The sequence below is a fragment of the Ambystoma mexicanum genome, chromosome 12, assembly GCF_040938575.1.
Source record: "Ambystoma mexicanum isolate Mex_15411 chromosome 12, UKY_AmexF1_1, whole genome shotgun sequence".
NCBI classification, from domain to species: Eukaryota; Metazoa; Chordata; class Amphibia; order Caudata; family Ambystomatidae; genus Ambystoma; species Ambystoma mexicanum.
Genome location: NC_090936.1, coordinates 1,252,941,820 through 1,252,966,754, shown reverse-complemented (window position 1 = coordinate 1,252,966,754; position 24,935 = coordinate 1,252,941,820). Strand labels below are relative to the sequence as shown.

Genomic DNA, 24,935 nt, shown 5'->3' with positions numbered 1-24,935 from the left:
GCGCTAGAGTTTGGAGGATACGACATACCGGCCGACTGCAGAGAGATTCTTGCAAAGGCCAGGGCGTCCTCGACTCTTAAATGCTACGGACACAAATGGAAGAGGTTCTCTGTCTGGTGCCACGCACAGAAGATTAACCCTCTACGGATTACGGCTCCTCAAGTACTGCCGTACCTGCTGACGCTGGCCAAAGCTGGCCTGGCACACGCGTCCATCAAGATTCATCTTGCTGCGATCTCCAGATACACCAGAACCACGGGACAGACGTCCTTGTGGTCTCATCGCCTGGTGAAAGAGTTCATGAAGGGACTATTCAGATCGTTCCCGCCGGTGAAGGCTCCGGCCCCGGCGTGGGAGCTCAACGTGGTGCTGACCAAGCTCATGGGACCTCCGTTCGAGCCTCTGCACTCGGCTCCGTTGAAGTTTCTATCGTGGAAAACTGCTTTTCTTGTGGCCATCACCTCCGCACGACGAGTGGGAGAGATCCAGGCCCTTTCCTGCAAGGCCCCGTACTTGACTTTCCACGACACGAGGGTAGTGCTCAGGACGCACCCCTCCTTCATGCCCAAGGTACCGTCGGACTTCCATCTCAACGAACCCTTGGTGTTGCCTGTATTCTTCCCGTCGCCTTCGTCGCCGGCTGAGAGGACTTTGCACTCGCTGGATGTAGCTAGAGCGCTGAAGTTCTACGTGGACCGCACGAAGTGTTTTCGGAAGACGTCACAACTCTTTGTGAACTGTGGACCTGTCAATCAGGGGAAGGCTCTCTCGAAGGCTTCCATTTCCAGATGGCTCTCCGGCTGTATCATGTACTGTCATCGGTTGGCAAACCGACCGCTGCCCGGCCGTCCGAGAGCCCATTCCACCAGAGCGATCGCAGCTACCACGGCGTTCCTTTCTGGTGTGCCCCTGCTGGACATATGCATGGCTGCTACGTGGAGGTCGACGCACACCTTCACGAGATTCTACTGCGTCGACCGGGATTCCAGGGAGGAGTCCAGGGTCGGCCAAGCAGTGCTGCGCAACCTGTTCGCCTGAGGTGAGCCTGGTGAGGAGGTAAGATGCTTAATGTTGAGTTTGATGCTATGCTTAATGTTGAGCCTTGCCACCTCCCGTGGTTGTGCATGTGTGTACTGCTATGTATTCTTTATTCATGAGCATGTGAATCCATGCCAGACCCCATGCTGGAGAAGGAACAAGTTACTTACCTGTAACTGTTGTTCTCCAGCATGGGTCTGGCATGGATTCACATGCGAACCCTCCCGCCTACCCCTCTGCGGCTCTTCACTTGGTCATACTGCCACTTCACGTGCTTCCAAATCTGAAGATGGCTGCCAGAGGCGGTGCTTGGGTAGAGGGCAGTCATTGGCTGTGGTCAGTATGACGCAGAGACCAGTGATTGGTTATTACTACGAAAGACAGATCAGAAACGAAACTGATACTGGTTTTTTCTTTACCGAGGATTCCCAGCCTGACGACGGGGAATATTCATGAGCATGTGAATCCATGCCAGACCCATGCTGGAGAACAACAGTTACAGGTAAGTAACTTGTTCCTTACCTTGAATTCATTGGAACAAGTGGAATGGGTTGTGTAGTGTATTTTACGTGTGGTTTTTAATTAGTAGAAGTGAAGTGTTTTCCAACAGATGGTTTAAGAATAAATGTACTTATATTTTTAACCTGAAACCTTGAGTCAGTGTTTGCTTGAGTCACAGTAATTGTGGTCCCTTTGTGTAATCTCTGCTACTGCTCATATTCTCTTGAGATACCCTGGCTGCTCCGCTACTGCTACCACTCTGACATAGTAGTACAGGCTTGTACCAAAGGTGAACTTGTATTGCCACTTGTAGTCTTAATTGTGTGTAGTGGCCCCTAAGGGCACTGCACAGGATTCTGCCTAACAAATTCTTGGTGTGTAAACCTTTCCGTAAGAATTATCATTCCATATTAATGCTTTATCTCGGACGAGTATGAGCGTTCCAGTAATAATTCTTTCTTTTCATTCAATGTCAATAACATGTCTTGACTGGAACGAGTACAAGCGGTCCAGTAATTATCTTCAGTCCCCCTTCTGGGTCTCCTGCTTTCCCCATTGCCTATCATGTTCAGGGATAACATCACCAGGGTTCTTGACTGATTGGGACCTTCTCTTCCACTTGTCAGGTTGGCCTCTCGTAACTCCTGTGGTTTCATGTACGATCTCCCTGGTCTCTTGTTTGCCGATTCCTTCAATGTTCAATAAAAGGAAGTGGTATCAGCGTTGTTCACGGACCCACGGGTCCACCTCTGCTTGATTACGGTCAACACTTAGTTCTCGTTCAGGATGAGGACACCTCACGTCCACCTCTGATTCGCGATCATCATCGGCATCATACATTTGTGAGCAAATTTGTAGCTCGAAGGTTCTCTTTCAATGGATTGCTTTTCTCCCGCAGATTCCTCATCAGATAGATATCCCTTCCAGCTTCTGTTGCTTGGAAAACATTTTGACAGGGGTCGTTGTGGACCTTGACTCGCTCGTCGATCCGCCTTGACTCAATGCTCAGTTGTTGGCTCCAGACGTGACGTTGGTCATCGTACATATACTGCGTCACTACGCCCCGGTACCTCAATTCGTTTTTTCCACGCGCTCAGCACGCTGCTCGTGAGGAACACTGCAATTCAAATCTTATGACTTTTCACTCTACGTTTCTCAAAGTCTTTTCACTTTCACGAGCAACTATGTCCTTGCCTCAGATCTCTGGTTTCAAGCACTGTAAAGACTGCGACTCGAAAATGTCAGTAACTGACCCGCATGAGATATGCGTGTGGTGCCTCGGCACGGGTCACGACACAGAGTTGCACGTCTTGCGGTAAGATGAATGCGAAGGGAAAAAGTTTAAGCATAACATTATTTAAATTACTGGAGATTCCCAAACTGATGAATGGAATATTCAAGCATGTGATTCTATGAAAGATGCCAATTCTGGAGAAATGCAGTTACAGAAAAGTAACAATGACTTCTTCCGAACGCGGTAAGTCATCAGCAGGGCCGGCGCAAGTCCCAAATGTTAGAAATGTTCAAGAAGGCAGCTTTGGGTGCGGGTGAGCCCCCGATACAGCAGGCCCCGGTAGCTCCAGCGGTGCCTGGTGACTCCAGCCCCTGAGCAAAACCACTTTTGACGCCATCAGCGGAGCCTTCGGGCTCGGCGCGTGCAAAACCTGTGATGCCTTCGGCAACTGCACCTTCCTGTGCACCCCAGGCATTGACTATCCCCGATGTGCCCTCGGTGCCTAAGACCTTGTTGGCACTGACCTGTTGGCACTGACTGCCAAACCATTGACTGCCGTCGAGTGATCTTTTGCGCAAAAATCAAGATTTATTCAGGCTCCATGCAGACATCTTCGGCGCCAATGATGACTATCGGGGCAATTTCTACCCTATAGAGTCTCGGGCAGATGGTATAGACTATTTTGTTGGCCAAGCGGAACTCCTAGCTTTGGCTGAGGGTCTGCACAACGCTAGTGGGCTGGACGCGTCTACGGATGTTGAAATGGAAAATGCCCACCCTTATGCCCATATCAATGTTAAGTTCAGTGCTTTAGTTGATGGAGTGGTTGATACCTTGGAGTGGAATGCCCCAGCTCAGCCAGTAGTGGGTTATGACCCGACAGACAACCTCAATGAGGGTCCTGCCAAAGAAAGAGTTATGCCTTTCAATCAGGCAATCGCCAAAATGATTATCAACTCAGACCTTACAAAAAAATATGGGCCAGTAAAAGGAGATCCCTCATTCCTCTCCTCTCATCCAACGCTAGAGGGGTTGGTGGTACAGGCAGCCACAGTGTCCACCAGGCCAGCCACTTCCACAACCAATTTGCCAACTGATAGGAAAGGCAAGAAAGTAAATGCTTTGGAGAAGAAAAACATTTTCCTCTCTTAGCATGGCCTTGGAGGTGATCACTGTCTCCTGTGGTTTCGCTAAGTACTCCTGCAGATTGTGGCAGGCGGTTGAGCAGGCAGCCCAGTTCATCCCAGAGGGGAAGATGCAGGAAGGTTTTCTGCAGTTGGTGGATGACGGAAAAGAGGTGGTCAGCCGATCCTTGCAGTGGGGCCTGGGTGTGGCAGGCTGTGTTGGACGTTCAATGGGCTTGGCCACGGTTCTCAGGAGACATGCTTACCTGCACTTGTTTGGGTTCTCACCCAATGTCCAGAATAAGCTTGTCAACATTGCTTTTGACAGTGAAAATCTCTTCGACCCGAAGGCTGAAGACTCTTGGAGATGTTCCGAGTCCAAGCTTGCAGCAAAGTCACTCGGCCTAGCTGTGCAACAGCTGGCCAAGCCTGCCTTTAGTTTCTCATCAAGGGTTGGAGGCTATAGGATCGACATCTTCTACGTCAGAAAGTCTTAGCTCCCGCAAGCTAGGCAGTGACGGAGGCATTTTCCAAACTCCAGAAAGGGGCCTTTAGATGCCAACAGACAGCGGCACTGCCCTCAAAGCCACTTTGATTTCTACTCCCACTATTCCCCAGCTTGAGGACGGTTAACTGAGCATTGGGCACAATGGCGGTAGATTACCTCCAACGGCGGGGCTCTAAGGCTCATGCAGTGGGGTTACTGTCTGCCTTTCCTAAAAAGGCTGCCAGACAGACCGCCACCACCTCTTTGCCAACCGGAGCAGGAGCCCCAGGAAGAATTGCTTGCCCTGCTGTCGGAGGGTACCACGGAAGAGGTGCCTCTCAAATTGAGAGGGTCTGGTTGGTACTCCTGGTATTTCCTGGTACCCAAAAAGGCGAGAAGTCTCCATTCTATCTTGGACCTCATGCCTTTAAACAAATTCCTGAGGATGGACAATTTCAAATGGTGACGTTGAGAGAGATTCTCCGCGATCTCGAGTTACAAGACTTGCAGGTGTCCATAGATCTTCAGGGCGCTTACTTTCACGTGCTGATGCATCAGAAGCACAGCAAGTTCCTCAGATTCCTCATAGGGGACTAGAACTAGCAGTTCAAGGTGCTCCCCTTTGGGTTCACCTCCACTAAGGCTCTTCACCAAGCTAGTGGCGGTAGTCACAGCTCACCACAGGAGATCCGGTGTCTGTGTGTTTCTGTACCTGGATGACTGGCTGACCTGACTGAGGTCGGTGAAGCAGGTCTTGTCCCATCTCGCGGGCACCTTGTTCACTACTTCATAGGCTGGGCTTCCCCCTGAACTTGCAGAAGTCCCACATGACACCAGCTTAGAGGCTCCAGCTCATCAGTGCAGTCTTAGACAATTGGGCAGGGAAGGCTTTTCCTCCCGAGGAGGGTCACCAGTATTTCACAGATGGTACTACTGTTCCGGAATGACTCCACCTTACCAGCACCTTGCTTACTCTGTCTCTTAGGTCTCATGGCCTCCTGCAGTTTTCTGGTGCCGGAGGCCAGGCTGCGGATGCTATCTATGCAATGGCTCCTGCGAGGTCAGTGTTCCCAGTACTTCGGCACTTTGAGGGATGTTCACCGAGTGTTCAGGTTGGTGGTCGCCGACCTTTCTTGGTAAGCCATCAGCAGCAACACGCTGGCAGGGGAACCCTTCTGACCTCTGGTCCGTGTGGTCACGGATGCGTCCTTGAAGTGTTTGGGTGCTCACTGCAAGGACTTGCAGATGAGCAGCGTTTGGTCGACACTGGAGGCCAGGTGGGACATCAACAGGCTGGAGGTGCGAGTCATGGGTAGTATAGCTCAGTGGCATTGCGCTGGTCTTAGAAGCAAGACGGCCCAGAGCGATACCGGTAACGCTAAGAAATCACTTATGTATTAAGCGTGTTATAAAAAAGCAATTCTAATTAAAATCAGGTTAGCCCTCGATGAACAATACGGTGGCTATGCACTACCTGAACAAGTAGGGTGGCGTGCGCTCCCTCCTTCTTGGCAGAGAGGCGATGCAGCTATGGTTCTGGTTGTTAGAGAACCAGATCTTGGTCTCAGCAGTTCATCTGGTGGGGACAGAGAATAGTTTGGCCGATGTTCTGAGCAGGCAGAGCACAGTCTCACACACGTGGGAAGTATGCCAGGAAATCCTAGAGGAGGTCTTCTCTCTCTGAGGTATCCCAGCGGTGGATCTGTTTGCCATGGAGTCCAACAGGAAGTGTAATCAGTTTTGCTCCAGGGAATTCCCAGCGAACGCTGCACTGCTCCTAAACCCTTTCATCAGCCTTCTTATGCTCGAAAATTGAGGCAAAGAGTCCTCTGAGGGCTTTGAGGCTATCCGTATAGGAAGTCCAAGAATCCTGTTTGTTCTCCCAGCACCCACAGAAGAAAACACGACAATGCCTCTTCTCGGTGCTTTCTTGCAGTATCTGCCACCACTGCCACTTCAGATTAAAGAAACAATGACTGGGAGGTACAGGTCCACTCAACAACAGTTGGCTGCAGACTCCATTTAGAATGCTGGCTAGTCCGATCCGTGGATTCTCAGCGATATCTCGGTGTTCTACTCTCCCCATTCTTTTTCTTCCTTCTTCTGCCCCCCTCGTATTCAGGGGTGCTCTAGTCCACTTCCAGTGAAGGCAACAACCTGGACCAAAGAGGTCAGGGTTTTTATTTAAGACTCTTCGCTGTGTCCAAGAAGAACCAGGTGGGCTTGAGAGCAATTCTAGGTCATTCATCAATCAATTGTTCTCACCTTTGTATAATTCCAGGTGATCACGCAAGCGCAAATCTTGGGAGTTACCCAAAAGGATGACCAGTTCTCTAGAGTGGATCTCAGTGATGCTCATCTCCATGTCCCAATGTGGAAACCCCTTCAGAAAATACTCAGATTTTCTGTCGCCATGGGTTAGGGAGAATTCTCATTTCTGTGTTGATTTCCTTCTACCTTAGAGACCCGCAGCTCTTTTGCTGGACTTTACGACTCTTGATTTCAATCCTGGAATGAGTGAGCCCTTTTTCTCACTCGCTCATGTATTTCATTCTATTTGGAGTCTTTTATTTTTAGGCAAGATTGTATGCAGTACCCTTTGGGTGCACTAAAATAACCCTGACCTCCTGGCAATAGGAACCCAACCTTTGCTAAAAGTCTGAACTACACCGGTTGGTAGTGTGGCTGAGCAGCCAGGCTTATCTCAAGAGGGGTCAATGTGAGCAGTAATGTTGTGACAGAGTTTCACAGTACAGTTATTTAAATAAACTCTTACACGCAAGGTTTCTTAATAAAACAATTATTCATTTATTTCAGTCAGTTATATAAACCTTCTTCAGAAGGGAGCAATATATATAACAATTAAAATACACTTCAAAACACACTCTTAGTTTCTCTAAAACAGATGATACCCATTGGGGATGGCACACAGACACTCCCTACACCCTCGGGTGACTTGGGACATTGTGGACATTAATTATTCACTGGTACATTTAGAGCAATACTGAGTTTGGTGCAAAAGATAGAATAGAGGAATACAACAAAGGTTAAAAAATAATTCATAAACAGGTAAGTACTTTTAAAAGCTTCAAATGTTCAGTAAATTAACCCTTTCCAGGGGAAGAGATAAAGCAGAGTCAGAGGTAAAAAGTCATTCAGGGAGCCAGGACAGCCAATGGTAATTGCGCAATGTCAAGGGGAGCTGAAGATTTTCTTTGCATGTAGGTAAAAAGTCTTGCACAATGTTTCTGAAAATGTTTGTAGAAAATAGAACACGTGAAGGGCCACACGCTGCGAGGCTTGTGAGGGGAAAAAGCTTTAGCAAATCTGCACGGTAACCAAGACAGGACTCAACTGAGAGCAAGCATTGCTACACGAGGAAAGTTCTCTTAGACTTTACAGTACCTCTCGTTAGAAGAAATGGTTCCAGCTGGCTTCTGTTCCTGTGCAGCTCTGCAGATCCTGTTGTTCCTGAGCCTCAGTCGTGGGGACAAGAGGCAGGACGTTTGGGGACTCCTGCTCTGCAATGGGAAGGTCAGCGGCAGAAACTACTCTTTCCAAAAGTAGTGAAGTGAAATTTACTTTACTTTTTTTAACTTTCTAGACCCAGCACCCACTATCTTACCATCGGGTGCTGGAGGGGTTACCTAGTATCCCCTTTGTCTAGTTTCTCATGTAACATTTTTGTTACCCTTTCTACAATTAATGGCTGGTGGCAATTTATTTTTTCCTACCACTGTGTTTCTACCGCGGACTGAAACCTCAGCTGCAGTATTGCACCCATGGGTGCCCATTTTGTCAAAATGGCCCCCGTCTTCTTTTTATCGCCATTTCTTGTTGGAAAGGTCCTTCATGAGATTTACTCTGCACGCCAAACCAGGTTTACCCGACGATGACTCGTTCAGTTGTTCCTAGCACATTCCTTGAACTACTGTAATGGAAAGCAATCTGATCACATTTAGATTCCCAACTCGTTCTCGCAGGATCGGACATGATGGACCAAACCTCAAAACTGGAATCGGGGGCGGGGGGCGTTTCTTTCAGGTGACGGGAGACTCCACATGCAGAGTTCATCACTACGGACTTCTCTCTCCCCGGTTGTGGGGGGCCAATGGGGCACCTGAAAATGCATGGCCTGTGGTCCACTTATCAGAAAACCCTACACATCGTCTTGCAGCTACAGGCCATATTGACTGCCTTCAAGGACTTTCTACCAGTTTTCTTTGGGAGTCGGTGATGATCCAGATGGGAAATTCTTCCTCCATGTTCTACATAAACAAGCAAGGGGGCACCAGATCCTCTGAACTTTGTCAACTGCCAGTATCGATATGGAGTGGCGTCTCCCGCCAGATGCCCCTTAAAGCTACCCATCTTGTGAGAGTCCTCGACTCTGAGGCCGATAATTTATGCCGACGGGGCCATGCGAAGTCCAGCATTCTGTGCTCATCCCATGTTTCTGCATCTGGGACAGCTCAAGGTGGGCCTCTTTGCGACCCCTCACATTCTCAAGTGCCCCTTTTTGCCTCACACTGTGCAGTCGGACATAATTCTTTGGGCAACACGGCATTGATACAGTGGGACCTCTGTCCCTCACTGTGTTTCCTCCTTTTCCTGTGTCCCAGAATCCTTGCAAAGGCAGCAATTCCACACTTATTCGAATATCCCCTCTTTGGCCAGCCAGATTCTGGTTCTCCTTCCTCGTGAGGATTAGCACAGAGGATTGTCACAACCTCCATCAGCAGCACCAGGACAAGGTTCTCCACCCCTGCCCTCGATTAACACACATGGCAGCTTCGGCTCATGAGAAGTTCATCCTGGGGCACTGTTATATTTGCAGATAACATTCATTTCATTCGGGTCCCTGTGCAGCAACTCATGGATTAGATCATTCCAATGGTACCTGGACAGCCTCATCAAGCCTCCACCTTGTTCAGTGAATGATTTTTCTTTTATTCTTTTATTTGTCAGAGGCCTCTAGGCGCTTTTACTTGTTGTTGCAGTGGTTATTTACAGTGGTAGAAAGTTACAATCATTGCATGGTAGACAATTGCAATCATTACATGGTGTGAGTTTGGGTGCACCATTTGGAAAGCCTCACTTCATGGTGCGGGGCGCTACATCAAAAACATGCAGTTACAATTAGTTTGAGTGACATAAAGTTTGGGTGCACAATTTGGAGGGCCTCACCTCAAGGTGCAGGGAGCTGCAGCCAAACGTGTGGTTACAATTAGATAAGGAGCAAAATGAGTGCTAGTGGAGAATTGTCAGACATGTGCTCATTCCCTCCACCTTGGAGACCCCCAGCAACTTTGCTGGATTTTGAGGACTTGATTTTTTTAACCTGGAGAGAATGAGACCATTTTTCCCACTCTCTCATGTATTTTAATGTGATTTTGTACACTGTTTCTTCTGGTTGTGGAGCTTGACAAACTCCATAGGCATCAGCATTTACATTGTCACACTGCACCCTCAGTGCAGTGGCACCGGGAAGTCTCTTAGATTTCCCCAAGGTTGAAATACCTTCTCTCAGATAAACTGTTTCCCAGAGCAGTGAAGTGAAACGGACTTTACTTACATTTGTAACGTTCTAGACCCAGCACCCACTATCTTACCAGAGGGTGCTGGAGGGGTTACTTAGTATCCCCTTTGTCTTGCTTCTTATGTAACATTTTTATGTTGCCCTTTCCTCACTGAATGACTGGTGGCAGTGTTTTTGTTTTAACTACAGCGGTGTGCATTTACCTCAGGCTGCGTTCGCAGCTACGGTAAAGCACCCAAGGGTTACATTTTTGTCAAAATGGCCCGGTCTTCTTTTTTCGCCATTTCTTTGTGGAAAGTTCCTTCTTAAGATTTACTCTGCGCGCCAAACCAGGTTTGGTCCCATTGTTCACTTTGCCTTTGGCTGGATTCACGAGTGAAGCCCGCCTCTGGCTCCAGGTTATCTGGGGTGGGCAGGAAGTGAGGGAGGTGCCCGAAACTCCCTGTGCTTAGTCTACTAGGAGACCCAAATACACTCTGTAGTGATTGGCTGGCTGACTGTCCGGCAAGGACAGCCACCCTGCTGGGTGACTGACAGCTAGGCTGGAATGAATGGGAGAGAACTGAATAAAAGACAAGGATTTTGGGTTGGAAGGCAGAGTCGACCACTGGACGAAGGAACTGAAGAACTTGAAGAGGACACCTGATGAAAGTCCTGGACCGTTGGTTTGCCCAGAGAAGCCCTGCTGCAGGTCCGAAATGCCAAGTTCGCATCAACAGAGAAGCTCCTGCAAGGACGACTTCTACCCTTGAGTTGGTGGGACCAATCAACTCCAAAGTAAGCCACCTGGACATCCATCCCAGAGCTAGTTGAATTTCCACAGAGTTGCTGCTGGAAACAGTATAGCCAGGGAGAGGAGCCCCAGATTGTGTGCGTTGCTTTTAAGCTGGCCTAGAGCGCCAGGAAGATCCTCTGGACTCCCAGGAAGCAGGACTGTCCGAGCCTGAGCCCCCTCAACAGAGTGCGGGACCCCAGAAGCAAGGAAAGTCCATCTCGACAGCCAGGAACCGCAGTGTTGCAATTTGCGGTTGACGCGAGGAGCTGAAACGCTAAACAGCCACTGAAAGTGAAGTTTGCCGGTTGTGAGTTTTGACCGCCCCAGTGCAGAGTAGGCGTCCCCTGATGTCCTCCCTCTTGTCCCCACGACTGAGGCCCAGGAACAGTGAGATCTGCAGAGCTGCACAGGAACAGAGGTCATCAGCTGCATCTTTTCTTCATTTTAAAGGTACTGTACAAAGTCGGAGAGAACTTACCTCTTGCTGTAGAGTTGCTTGCACCTTCTACTACTCACAAGTCTAATCCGCTTGTGGCCCTACATTTAATTCTTCATTTCTTCAAAGACTTCTAAAAACATTGTGCAAAGACTTTTCCATGAACCTACCAGAAGTGCTTCATCCTATGAGACATTTTGCCCATTGACTTTGGCCTAACTAACCTATTGTACTGAATGACTCTTCTTGGGGGATCCAAACGTATTTGCCTGCTTAAGAATATTTGTGGTCTCTTGTTTGTCTAAATAATCTTTTCCTTTGACTTATTACTATATGACTCTAAATGCAACAGTGATATTAATGTCCCCATCACCCTAGCAATTGAAGTCACCTGAGGGTTTAGGTAGTGTCTGTGGGCCATCCCAGAAGGGCATCTACTGATTTAGAGATATTAAGAGTGTGTATTTCATGAAGTGTATTTGAGTGTTACTGTTATATTGCTCACTTCTGAAGAAGGCTTATTCTAACTGACTGATAAATAAATTAATAATTGTTTATTTAACAAACCGTGAGTGTAAGAGTTTATTTGAATACTTGTAACTGTGAATCTTTGTGTAACTCCACTACAGCTCACATAGACCCCTCTTGAGATAGCCTGGCTGCTCAACACGCTACCAAAATTGTGTAGTACAAGCTTGTACCAAAGGTTGGGTTTCCTATACCTGTAGTCAGAGTTGTTTTTAGTGTTCCCAGAGAGTACTGCATACAAACTTTGCCTAACAATGAGTTTGGGTGCACACTTTGGAAAGCCTCACCTCATGATGGGAATGACCTTTGTTTCACAATTGGCATCTTCACGCATCTCTGTGGAATCCTATCGCTCCTGCATGCCAACAATTTGAGCCCACCTTAAAATGTAAGAATCTTTGTTTTCTCTCTCAACACCAGTCTTTCATCGGCAGACTATACTTCATGGGTACATGTGGGTTAAATACCCTACTACTGGGCCATAAGGAGACTGTCACAGCTATCTTGTCAGCATTGTGTGTTTAACAGACTTTGTACCCACACATTTATATTTCTTCATGCTACCTTGTGCTAACACCCACAGCGAGAGGCACCCAGAAATTGAAAGTGATGAGAATTCCACATGGGAACCGATGGGGGAGCCTGAGTCGGAGCAGCTCATCCTGCCCGGCACCCCCATTCAGTTTGACATCGTCCTGCCTGCATCTGAATTTCTGGATCAGAACAGAGGTAGCAGGTAAGGGGATTCCTGTATGATTGTAAAGTGCAATATGAGAACTGTTTGGATTTGGTGTTTGTGGTCTGGAGAAATTCTGTGTTATGAACATGTCACTCATGATATTTTTTTCTTAAACTAAAATGTTCTTTTCTTTAATGTTCAATTAGGAGGACGAATCCTTTTGGCGAATCTGAAGATAACGAGAAAGCTGATGAAGAAGGTGCATTTTCTCATTTATGTTGACCTCCTTGTGTGGCTCCTTTGCCTTTTCAGTGCATTGCGTGCAGTTAACCAACGCCTGGTCTCCTAACCCTGATCACTCGGCTCCCTGCAAATCTCTGCCGTTCCCCTGATTCACCAGATGTGTCCATCCCCAGACACTGGCCCATGTAAGCAATGGCCGTGGCTTGCTCGCTGGTCTCCCCAAAGCTACAATGGATCGCTTGATTCACTTATAGCCACACACATTCTATTAATCGCTCTTTGGAAATATAAATCTCAAACATTGCACCAAAGGATTGAAGCCAGGATCTGTCTCATCTGCTCGTGGTACTTCATTCCTCTTTAGAAGAAGGAAATCTGCCTTTGCCAAAGGCACCTGCTTCGCTCTGCCTGGAAATAGAGACAACGTTTTTCCCTTGGGAAGAGGTCAACAATGAGGGGGTGGAAAGTCTTAAAGATCCAAAAAAATAAAAACCTGCCAAGTGGATTCCAGCCCAGCGATCATGTCTCGTCAATCAGCATACTGGTATCATAGGTTGGAGGACGTGTTGCAACTCATCCACCAGCCGCTGTAAGGAACGCATGGTGGCAACAGTAAAGACAGACGCAAGTGATCACAGTTCAAGGGTGTTTATTAAACTCAATGCGGGTTGGAAAATCTCCTAATCTAAACCTAACTCTAAAATGGGAGCAAGCTACGAGCATCAAATAATAAAAAGGCAGTCGTAGTGGCGTCTTGTCAAATAAAAAGGGTCTATACTAAAAAAATAAAATATTGCCAGTCCTTACTGCTAAGTTACAAAATAGTGTGGGATAATGTTCATCAGAAAAGAAAGAAGTGTTCACAAAATAAGTCAGGATGGTACAACTGGGGCTCCCTTCCCCATGTTTTTAGCACGGAACAAGGTGAGACTCTCGCGCACCGGGCTTCTTCAGCACAAGTTCACAGTTCGTTTCGTAATGATCATGGCCTTCTGTGGACAAGTTTCTTTTATACCTAGTCTCTTGCCTCAGAGGGCTTGATGCACTAAAAACAACAAAATGTTCCTTTCAGTAATCTTCCTGTCGGGTGATTTCCCTTCACCCGTGGATCCCCCTCAACTGGGCCCGATCCCTTTTGCAACGTGGGCCTCCCTCATTTGGGTTCACTACAGCCTTTCGTTCAAGATATCAGCACTTGTAATATTCAAGAAACAACGGGTCATTATGGACATCCCTCAGCGGGTTCACATTTGGCAGTTTCACACAGTTGACGTTTCTTAATACCTTGCAGGATTCACTTCCCTTAGCTTTTTCTAGCCCCCGTCAGGCTTTCCACATTTATTGTTCATACAAATAGTGTTTTTCCTCACGCCCGTTTCCCACTGTCACAACTTTGGTAATGGGTTAAGGACTTTCGATTGTACAAGGGATTTTTACTTCACCTTTGTATGACCACCTTAACTCTGAATGGCGGTTTTTCCTTTGGCCTTTAGTTACTATTGTATCCACAAGAAAAGGGGACCAGCCAGAGTCTTGGGAATGGAAAGCCATGTGACGCCAGACCACACTGCAGCTGGTCTTCCCTGGGTTTTAAAAGTTCATTAGTACACAAGTTCTTTGTTCATAATAAGTTGCCATTTGCAACCTTTGCTCAACACTGTCCGGTTTTGCTATTGGCTCTTCCTTGGACTCACCGGTTGTGCTGACCTCGTCGTTTCTTGTCTCTGGATTCAAGGATGGTACCACAGTAGCAAGCTCGCCTTCCCACTTCGGTCTTCAGTGCGGGAGGGTCCTGTGCACCCTGGACATCTTTTACACCACACGTCAGCTGTAGTTCCCGGTCTTATGATTCCTTTCCAGAGGTTTCGCAGGCTGGGGTCGTGAAAGGCAAAGGCACTCCCCTCCTTGTTGTCCTTTCTGGTCTCGCCGCCTTTCTTCTCCCTTTGAACAGTCGTCCTGGAATAGCTGCCTCCTTGTGCGTTTGTCCTTGCACAAAATGTGCTCTCTTGCTTCGCCTATTATCCCTGTGAGGAAGGAAAGGGCCGTAAGGTGTGTGTAGGTATTGTTAATTGCCTGACTCTGCCTGACCCTTGTGTTGGAACAAGTCATGTACACAGCACTGGTGTAAATATGTTGTCTTTCATGGTGTAAGAAAGGGTTTGTGTCGGAAAAGGAGCGGGGGGGGGTAGAGCTTCTAAATATCCTCCAGGGTAGGATGGATGTCCCACTTCCACTCCCCAATGACCCCCATCCAGGTGATCCTCCCCCACTGGGCCACCCCCAGGAACTGGATGCAATAGTGATGGCCGTGTCCTGGCCACCTGGATGACACATCTCCAGGGACTAGCGAGTGGGACAGCTTCAGGTTTCTCACCACCTTCATCACATCCTCCATCCTTTTACCAGCCACCCCTCCAGTCATTGTCCACACTGATGGGAAGAGGCAGTTCAAAAACACTTCCCCATAACACAGCACAAAGAAACATAAACCAGTGTTTTGGCCATGATGAAAAAGCTGGCACCCTCTTGTGCTTAGTCATCTTGTCCCCTTTCTGTTTCAAGAACAGACGACTGACTAGACCCAGCCTCGCCTTAGCCATAAATGCAAGCCACTTACATGATTTGGAAACCTCAAGCCACAATGCTCGTCTGATTCCCCACATCTACGAAGACTGGCCTAAACCTGTGCATCACCTTGATCCTGATGCTACTGTAGGACATGTAGGTGTTGACACCCGCGGCCCATTGCAGGTTCAGATGCCCCATGCTTCCATCTCGACTTGTGCATCCTCCCAGTTCCAGAGCGACTCTTCCCAACAGCAAAGCATGTCCCCAATTCATGCGTATAGGCTATGCCCCGTTTTCTAACTGTTTGTATGGCTCCTCTTACTCCAATCCTTAACCTCCTTGGTTAGTTTCCTGTTGTACTATATCAAAGCAAAAGCAGTGACTACTGCAGTCCATCCACCTTGTTAAGGGTCATTTCTGAGCTAATAGGACGTTGAGCGCCCAGCTCAAACCCCTGAGGCCGTGTTCTGATGCTTACCGCACAGTGTGCTGATAGGTGTCCTCAACCTTCTCTGAAGTTTCTTCAGCACATTTAGAAAATGTTTGACTTGGAAAGAGAAAATATGTCTTCAAGAAATCCTCAGGTAAGTTCCATCTCTAAGGAGGTTTCTTTCTCTGAAATGGGCGTGCTGAGAAAGGTTTCCACATCATATACCCACTTTACACCTCGGAGAAGGTTTTCTGGTATATCTGAATAAGCAGATGGACAAGGCAGCATTTTGGGTGAAAGCATTTTATTTTGAGCATCCAAAACCCGAGCTGTCCCAAGTTTCCCTAGCTCACTCTAAGGAAACGGAAGTAATCTAAAAGGAGTGCTTTACAGGATGTCCTAGAAAATAGTTTGCCGTCCAGAAACTTGATTTATCCCGAGTTCTCTCCCCACGGCTATAAACAGAAAAGCCTCACCTCGAACAAAAAAGTACCCTTTGCCCAAACAAAAGAATATGTGGAGAATCCTGCAGATTCCCCACGAAAACACTGCCTAAAGTCTCCTCCCAGGTGGCCCGGAGAGGACAGACTCTTCCTGATCCCAGCCCTGGGGGTGGTGTACTGCAGGTGGCCAGGGGAGAGCAGACGCTACCTTATCCCAACCCTGGGGGTGGTGTACTGCAGGGGGCCAGGAGAGGGCAGATGCTTCCTGATCCCGATCCTGGGGGTGGTGGACAGCAGGAGCAAGGAGAAGGCAGACGCTTCCTGATCCCAGCCCTGGGGGTGGTGTACTGCAGGTGGCCAGGGGAAGGCAGACGCTTGCTGATCCCAACCCAGGGGGTGGTGTACTGCAGGTGGCCAGGGGAAGGCAGATGCTTCCTGATCCCAACCCTGGGGGTGGTGTACTGCAGGTGGCCAGGGGAGAGCAGACGCCTCTTGATCCCAGCCCTGGGGGTGGTGTATTGCAGGTGGCCAGGGGAAGGCAGACGCTTCCTGATCCCAGCCCTGGGGGTGGTGTACTGCAGGTGGCCAGGGGAAGGCAGACGCTTCCTGATCCCAGCCCTGGGGGTGATGTACTGCAGGTGGCCAGGGGAAGGCAGACGCTTCCTGATCCCGATCCTGGGGGTGGTGTACTGCAGGTGGCCAGGGGAAGGCAGACTCTTCCTGATCCCAACCCTGAGGGTGGTGTACTGCAGGTGGCCAGGGGAAGGCAGACGCTTCCTGATCCTAACCCTGGGGGTGGTTTACTGCAGGTGGCCATGGGAAGGCAGACGCTTCCTGATCCCGACCCTGGGGGTGGTGTACTGCACGTGGCTAGGGGGAGGCAGACGCTTCCTGATCCCAACCCTGGGGGTGGTGTACTGCAGGTGGCCAGGGGAGAGCAGACACTTCTTGATCCCAGCCCTGCAGGTGGTGTACTGCAGGTGGCCAGGGGAAGGCAGACGCTTCCTGATCCCAACCCTGGGGGTGGTGTATTGTAGGTGGCCAGGGGAGAGCAGACGCTTCTTGATCCCAGCCCTGCGGGTAGTGTACTGCAGATGGCCAGGGGAAGCCAGACGCTTCCTGATTCCAGCCCTGGGGGTGGTGTACTCAAGGTGGCCAGGGGAAGGCAGATGCTTCCTGATTCCAGCCCTGGGGGGTGGTGTACTGCTGGTGGCCAGGGGAAGGCAGATGCTTCCTGATCCCAGCCCTGGGAGTGGTGTACAGCAGGTAGCCAGGGGAAGGCAGACGCATCCTGATCCCAGCCCTGGGGGTGGTGTACTGCTGGTGGCCAGGGGAAGGCAGAAGCTTCCTGATCCCGACCCTGGGGGTGGTGTAATGCAGGTGGCCAGTAGAGGGCAGACGCTTCCTGATCCCAACCCTGGGGGTGGTGTACTGCAGGTGGCCAGGGGAAGGCAGACGCTTCCTGATCCCAGCCCTGCGGGTGGTCTACTGCAGGTGGCCTGGGGAAGGCGGATGCTTCCTGATTCCAGCCCTGCGGGTGGTGTACTGCTGGTGGCCATGGGAAGGCAGACGCTTTGTGATCCCAACCCTGGGGTGGTGTACTGCAGGTGGCCACGAGAGGGCAGACGCTTCCTGATCCCAGCCCTGGGGTGGTGTACTGCAGGTGGTCAGGGGAAGGCAGACGCCTCCTGATCCCAACCCTGGGGTGGTGTACTGCTGGTGGCCAGGGGAAGGCAGACGCTTCCTGATCCGAGCCCTGGGGTGGTGTACTGCAGGTGGTCAGGGGAAGGCAGACGCCTCCTGATCCCAACCCTGGGGTGGTGTACTGCTGGTGGCCAGGGGAAGGCAGACGCTTCCTGATCCGAGCCCTGGGAGTGGTGTACAGCAGGTGGCCGGGGGAAGGCAGAAGCTTCCTGATCCCAACCCTGGGGGTGGTGTACTGCACGTGGCCAGGGGAAGGCAGACGCTTCCTCATCCCAGCCCTGGGAGAGGTTACTGCACGTGGCCAGGGGAAGGCAGACGCTTCCTGATCCCAACCCTGGGGGTGGTGTACTGCAGGTGTCCAGGGGAAGACAGATGCTTCCTGGTCCCAGCCCTGGGGGTGGTGTACTGCAGGTGGCCAGGGGAAGGCAGATGCCTCCTGGTCCCAGCCCCGGGGGTGGTGTACTGCAGGTGGCCAGGGGAAGGCAGTCGCCTCCTGATCCCAACCCTGGGGTGGTGTACTGCTGGTGGCCAGGGGAAGGCAGACGCATCCTGATCCCAACCCTGGGGTGGTGTACTGCTGGTGGCCAGGGGAAGGCAGACGCATCCTGATCCCAACCCTGGGGTGGTGTACTGCTGGTGGCCAGGGGAAGGCAGATGCTTCCTGATCCCAACCCTGGGAGTGGTGTACAGCAGGTGGCCAGGGGAAGGCAGACGCATCCTGATCCCAGCCCTAGGGGTGGTGTACTGCAAGTGGCCAGGGGAAGGCAGAAGCTTCCTGATCCCAACACTGGGGGTGGTGTACTGCAGGTGGCCAAGGGAAGGCAGACGCTTCCTGATCCCAACCTTGTGGGTGGTGTACAGCAGGTGGTCAGGGGAAGGCAGACGCTTCCTGATCCCAACCCTGGGAGTGGTGTACAGCAGGTGGCCAGAGGAAGGCAGACGCTTCCTGATCCCAGCCCTGCGGGTGGTGTACTGCAGGTGGCCAGAGGAAGGCAGACGCTTCCTGATCCCAACCCTGGGAGTGGTGTACAGCAGGTGGCCAGGGGAAGGCAGACGCTTCCTGATCCCAGCCCTGGGAATGGTGTACTCCAGGTGGCCAGGGGAAGGCAGAAGCTTCCTGATCCCGACCCTGGGGGTGGTGTACTGCAGGTGGCCAAGGGAAGGCAGACGCTTCCTGATCCCGACCTTCCAGGTGGTGTACAGCAGGTGGCCAGGGGAAGGCAGACGCTTCCTCATCCCAGCCCTGCGGGTGGTGTACTGCAGGTGGCCAGGGGAAGGCAGACGCTTCCTCATCCCAGCCCTGCGGGTGGTGTACTGCAGGTGGCCAGGGGAAGGCAGATGCCTCCTGGTCCCATCCCCGGGGGTGGTGTACTGCAGGTGGCCAGGGGAAGGCAGATGCCTCCTGGTCCCAGCCCCGGGGGTGGTGTACTGCAGGTGGCCAGGGGAAGGCAGACGCCTCCTGATCCCAACCCTGGGGTGGTGTACTGCTGGTGGCCAGGGGAAGGCAGACGCTTCCTGATCCCAACCCTGGGAGTGGTGTACAGCAGGTGGCCAGGGGAAGGCAGACGCATCCTGATCCCAACCCTGGGGGTGGTGTACTGCAGGTGGCCAGGGGAAGGCAGAAGCTTCCTGATCCCAACACTGGGGGTGGTGTACTGCAGGTGGCCAAGGGAAGGCAGACGCTTCCTGATCCCGACCTTCCAGGTGGTGTACAGCAGGTGGCCAGGGGAAGGCAGACGCTTCCTGATCCCAGCCCTGCGGGTGGTGTACTGCATGTGGCCAGGGGAAGGCAGACGCCTCCTGATCCCAGCCCTGGGGGTGGTGTACTGCATGTGGCCAGGGGAAGGCAGACGCTTCCTCATCCAAGCCCTGCGGGTGGTGTACTGCAGGTGGGCAGGGGAAGGCAGACACTTCCTGATCCCAATCTGGGGGTGGTGTACTGCGGGTGGCCCGGAATGGACAGACACTTCCTGATCCCAACCCTGGGGGTGGTGTACTGCAGGTGACCAGGGGAGAGCAGACACTTCTTGATCCCAACCCTGGGGGTGGTGTACTGCAGGTGGCCTGGGGAAGGCAGACGCTTTGTGATCCCAACCCTGGGGTGGTGTACTGCAGGTGGCCACGAGAGGGCAGACGCTTCCTGATCCCAGCCCTGGGGTGGTGTACTGCAGGTGGTCAGGGGAAGGCAGACGCCTCCTGATCCCAACCCTGGGGTGGTGTACTGCTGGTGGCCAGGGGAAGGCAGACGCTTCCTGATCCGAGCCCTGGGGTGGTGTACTGCAGGTGGTCAGGGGAAGGCAGACGCCTCCTGATCCCAACCCTGGGGTGGTGTACTGCTGGTGGCCAGGGGAAGGCAGACGCTTCCTGATCCGAGCCCTGGGAGTGGTGTACAGCAGGTGGCCGGGGGAAGGCAGAAGCTTCCTGATCCCAACCCTGGGGGTGGTGTACTGCACGTGGCCAGGGGAAGGCAGACGCTTCCTCATCCCAGCCCTGGGAGAGGTTACTGCACGTGGCCAGGGGAAGGCAGACGCTTCCTGATCCCAACCCTGGGGGTGGTGTACTGCAGGTGTCCAGGGGAAGACAGATGCTTCCTGGTCCCAGCCCTGGGGGTGGTGTACTGCAGGTGGCCAGAGGAAGGCAGATGCCTCCTGGTCCCAGCCCCGGGGGTGGTGTACTGCAGGTGGCCAGGGGAAGGCAGACGCCTCCTGATCCCAACCCTGGGGTGGTGTACTGCTGGTGGCCAGGGGAAGGCAGACGCATCCTGATCCCAACCCTGGGGTGGTGTACTGCTGGTGGCCAGGGGAAGGCAGATGCTTCCTGATCCCGACCCTGGGAGTGGTGTACAGCAGGTGGCCAGGGGAAGGCAGACGCATCCTGATCCCAGCCCTGGGGGTGGTGTACTGCAGGTGGCCAGGGGAAGGCAGACGCTTCCTGATCCCTGCCCTGGGGGTGGTGTACTGCAGGTGGCCAGGGGAAGGCAGACGCTTCCTGATCCCGACCCTGGGGGTGGTGTACTGCAGGTGGCCAGAGGAAGGCAGAGGCTTCCTGATCCCAGCTCTGGGGGTGGTGTACTGCAGGTGGCCAGGAAAGGGCTGATGCTCCTTGATGCCAATCCTGGGGTGGTGCCTAAAGGCTCCTCCCAGGTGGCCAGGAGAGGACAGACTCTTCCTTATCCCAATCTGGAGGGGGGCGGGGGTACTGCAGGACCATTACCTGGCTGGTCACTAGGCCCAGGGCAGTGGGGAGACTGCCTACTAAGGATAAAACTGTAAACTCTAAAGAAGTGATTCAATTTAGTGTTGAACCCAAAGGACCAATATTTTATAACACTAATTCCCCATATCCTCCACAACGCCAAAGGTATGCCAACAGAAACGCGGACATGTGACTTTCTCTACCCCATCTGGCTCAAAAGAGGTTAAACCACATAACTGCTCTTTTTATAATATCAAGGGAGAAAAATCCATCCTTCACCCTCTTAAAGATGTCGAGGAAACCACAGAAGAGGTCACATTCGAAACCGTGTTTCCCCATTACCTTGGAAGCTAAACGCGCATGTTTTTAAGTGACCGTTCAAGAGCAAAACAAAATTGTGTGTGCTTAATTTCATTTTAATTAAGAAACTGGCTTTTTGTAACATATTGAATACTGAAGTAGAGGTTGTAGAAGTGGCTGAAGCTGAGCAAAGGACAAGTATTACCCAAGCCAGTAGACCAAACCCTGTTACATTAAATCCAGCTCATTTAAGAACACAATACCATTATTTTGAGTCGCTGAAGCTGTTGTTACCGCAGAGACCTCTAATATAAAGGGTATGAGAAGACATTTATATGATATGATAAAACATTTATAGCGTGCCTAAACACAAGTGTTTCAAGGCGCGACAAGGCAAGGAAGGGGAATAAAGGGAGGACAAGACCGCAATCTTACTAAGACATGTGACATTGAGATTGCGCAAGTGCAGTGGAGAGGGAAGGGGAAAAGTGCCTGGGGAAGGGGATGAGGAGCAAGTGCAAGACATGGGTTAAAAAAAATCAAAAAAACAAGAAGTGCAGCGGTTAAGTGCAGACTACAAGTGTTAGATAAGTGCAGGGTGGGACACTGTAGGGTTGCAAAATACAGTCCAAAGTGCAGGGAAGCCAGGAGGCAGTGCAAGTATGCAACTGGGAGGGCAGGGACCTGGGCCCATGGTTCAGAGGGTAGCCTGGTAACCAGTGCAGTGTCAGACACGAGATCAGCAGGGAAGAGGAAGAGAGAAGGCAGAAGCAAAGAGGAAAGTCTTGAGCTGCTTCCGGAACCGGAGATGGTTCTGCTCAACTTTCAGAGAGGAAGGGAGGCTATTCCAGAGGGAGGCACCAGCAGAAGAGACGGGTCTGCCCCTAACATGTTGCTTGGAAAAGCGACTAACCCTGAAGGAGTTGGATGTGGAGGAGCGAAAGTGCTCAAGTTGGAAGCTACTTCAGAAGAGAAAGCTGGAGATATTTTGGTCCCAGGCCCCAGAAGGGCTTGTGGACAATGCAGTCTCTTGAATTTGATCCTTGCATCCACTGGGAGCCAATGCAGAGATTTCAGAGCTGGAGAGATTCGATCCAAGGGCTTGAGGCCAAGGACACGTCTTACAGTCCTGTTCTGGATGAGTTGCAGAGGACGGAGAGTAGAGGCAGGCAGATTTAAAAAAGAGGCTACTACAGTAGTCGAGCCTAGAGAGAACCAGAGCTCAGTGAGCTTCTGGGGGAAGGTGAGGAAAGGAAGAATACCTCTGAGGAGGTGCAGTTCGTAGTTTGACTTTTCAGAGATGTCGGAAATGTGAGGAGAGTGGGAGAGTGTGGTGTCGAAGATAACCCTGAGGTTCTTGGCCTCACAGAAGGGAACAGGAAGAGGGCAAGGGAGGCCAGACAGAGTGGCAGAAAAGGGGATGCAGGTGTGCTGATGAGGACCTCTGTCTTACTGGCATTCAGGCAGAGATCATTAGCGGCACACCACTCCTGTATTGCAGACAGGCAATCCAGGATGAGAGAAAGAGAAGAGGCAGCAGAGGGAAGCCTGAAAGCGAGCTGGGTGTCATCTGCATAGCACTGGAGGTTGGAACTGAGAGCATCAATGTGGTGGGTGAGAAGTGCAAGGTATTGGTTGAACAACCAGGGAGAAAGGTTAGACCCCTGGGGAACACCACAGGTGGAGAGGGAGATAGAGGAGACGAAGGATCTGAGTTGGACCTGGGAGCGTCGGTCGGAGAGGAAGGAAGTCAGTCAGGCCAGGGCCTGATCAGTGATACCCAGGGTATCACAGAGCCGGTTGAGCAGGATGGCATAGTTGACCATGTCAAAGGCAGAAGAGAGTTTAAGTGGGATGAGGACAGAGGGTGGGATTAGAATCAAGGTTAGAGAGCAGGTCTTCATGGATGTTTAATAGAGCAGTTTCCATGCTATTGGCTGCTCTGAAGCCAGATTGATGGTCATGGAGACTACCAACAGATTATGTATGAAGATTAAGCTGGGAGATGGCCAGCTTTTCCACGAATTTGCCCAGGAAAGGAGTGATGGAAATCAGACGATAATTACCTTGAAAGGAGGGGTCGGCTGAGGGTTTCTTGAGAAGAGTGTGCACAAGAGTGCATCATGGGGAGGGGAAGGTTCCAGTGGTGAGATAGTGGTTGCAGAAGTCAGCCAGGGCTAGAGCGGGATTGTCAATGTGGTCCTTGATGTTTTTTGAAGAACATGGGAGAATCTGTTTAGATGAGGTTTTCATAGATCAGACTTGTCTAGAAACCTCAACAGGGAAGAAGAGAGGAAAGGCAGAGAAGGGAGTGAAGGGTGGCTGCAGGGGGGCCGGCGGGAGAGGAGAGAGTGACGAGAGAAGCTGGAAAAGCCGAGAGGGTGGACAGGAAGTCCTGGGTTTTAGAGGTGAAGTGAGAAGCCAGGTCAGTAGAGAGGGCCTGGGAAGGGACAGGAGAGGTCGAGACTGCTCCTTGCAGATTTTAGAGTTCAGCCGAATTGTTAGATGCTGCAGAGACGTGGGCTTAGATGTGGGCTCTCTTCTTATAATAAATAATAATAATAATAATAATTAGTGAGGACAGAGTCAGTATTGCCTTTGGAGCAGGCGGCAGGCCAGTTCGTCAGAGGGTGTACAAGATGCCAACCATTTCCTCTCAGCCACCCTAACCTTGCGTTGAAGGGTGACAAGGTCTGACTCGTACCAGGAGTTGTACCAGGGTGACAAGGTTATGCAAGGCTGAAAGAGTGGCACTAGAGCTTTGGGCTAACTACTGGGGAGAAAAGGTGCAGCTGAAGCTGGGGAAGGGAGCTTGCTACTTGTTAAAATATAACATTTACAATCTGTAGAGCTGAGACGGTTTCCTTTTCTTTGGAAAAAATTGACTTTGGAATATTCCTTGGGGGAGCCAGGTCTGCCAAGCTCAAGTAGGAGTCATCCACGACACTGGTTGTTTGGTAAAACTTTATTTATGTTGTTTTCACGTTGCTTTGAATGTTTGTTGTTTAGTGTTCAGGTTAGTTTTGTGAATGCTAGGAGGTTCTCCATTGGATCCTAGACTAGGTAAGAAATCCCCTGGTAGAGCAGGTTCAGTTAGGGTTTATTGTTTAATTTGGTTAAAAATAAAATATCGAACCTTGCGAAAACTAAACAGTCATGAGTCTCACACTACTGATCCCTCACGTATAGTGTCAGGCGTGGGATGTGACTCAGCTGATGCATACTGGGGACCACAATGAATTTAGTAGATTCAGATCAGACCGAGGCGGATTCAGAGAGAAGTTGGTCTGGGCCTAACTCTTCTACTCGTGCCACTTGTACTTCCCATTCAAATCCTAGTTCTAAACCCTGCCTTACTAGGGAGGCAAGGAATTTTGAGTCCTTTTCCATCACAGACCGGAGAGTTGGAGAAATTCCTTGCAATCAGTGGCCTCTTAAGATGAATGTAGGAATTACATTTTTCAGAATTTCTGGTCAAGCAACACTACGAAAAAGACAATATTTTGAGGGCAATGTATATCATCTGTATTTCCCTCGGAATCATATTATGCCTGGAAAAGAAACATTGATCTTGTCTTTGTTCCTGGAGGTAGAAGTCGCCATTTATATCTGTGCGTACATTATACCAGAGCAAGGACCCAGATTTAAGATCTAGTGGATGGCCACTGAAACTTATGGTTCTCAATGTTTCAACCACTACACATGAAATTC

At 50.7% G+C, this 24,935-nt stretch overlaps 1 protein-coding gene across 2 annotated transcripts in view; it reads left to right on the top strand.

Annotated features, from left to right (window-relative positions):
• Window positions 1-24,935, top strand: part of APPL2 (adaptor protein, phosphotyrosine interacting with PH domain and leucine zipper 2) — a 697,737-nt gene that overhangs the window by 518,686 nt on the left and 154,116 nt on the right. For both annotated transcript variants that reach the window (XM_069629945.1, XM_069629944.1), the window contains exons 15-16: window positions 12,246-12,398; window positions 12,548-12,600. In XM_069629945.1, the coding sequence (XP_069486046.1) occupies window positions 12,246-12,398; window positions 12,548-12,600 (206 nt within the window). The remainder of the gene's footprint in view (window positions 1-12,245; window positions 12,399-12,547; window positions 12,601-24,935) is intronic.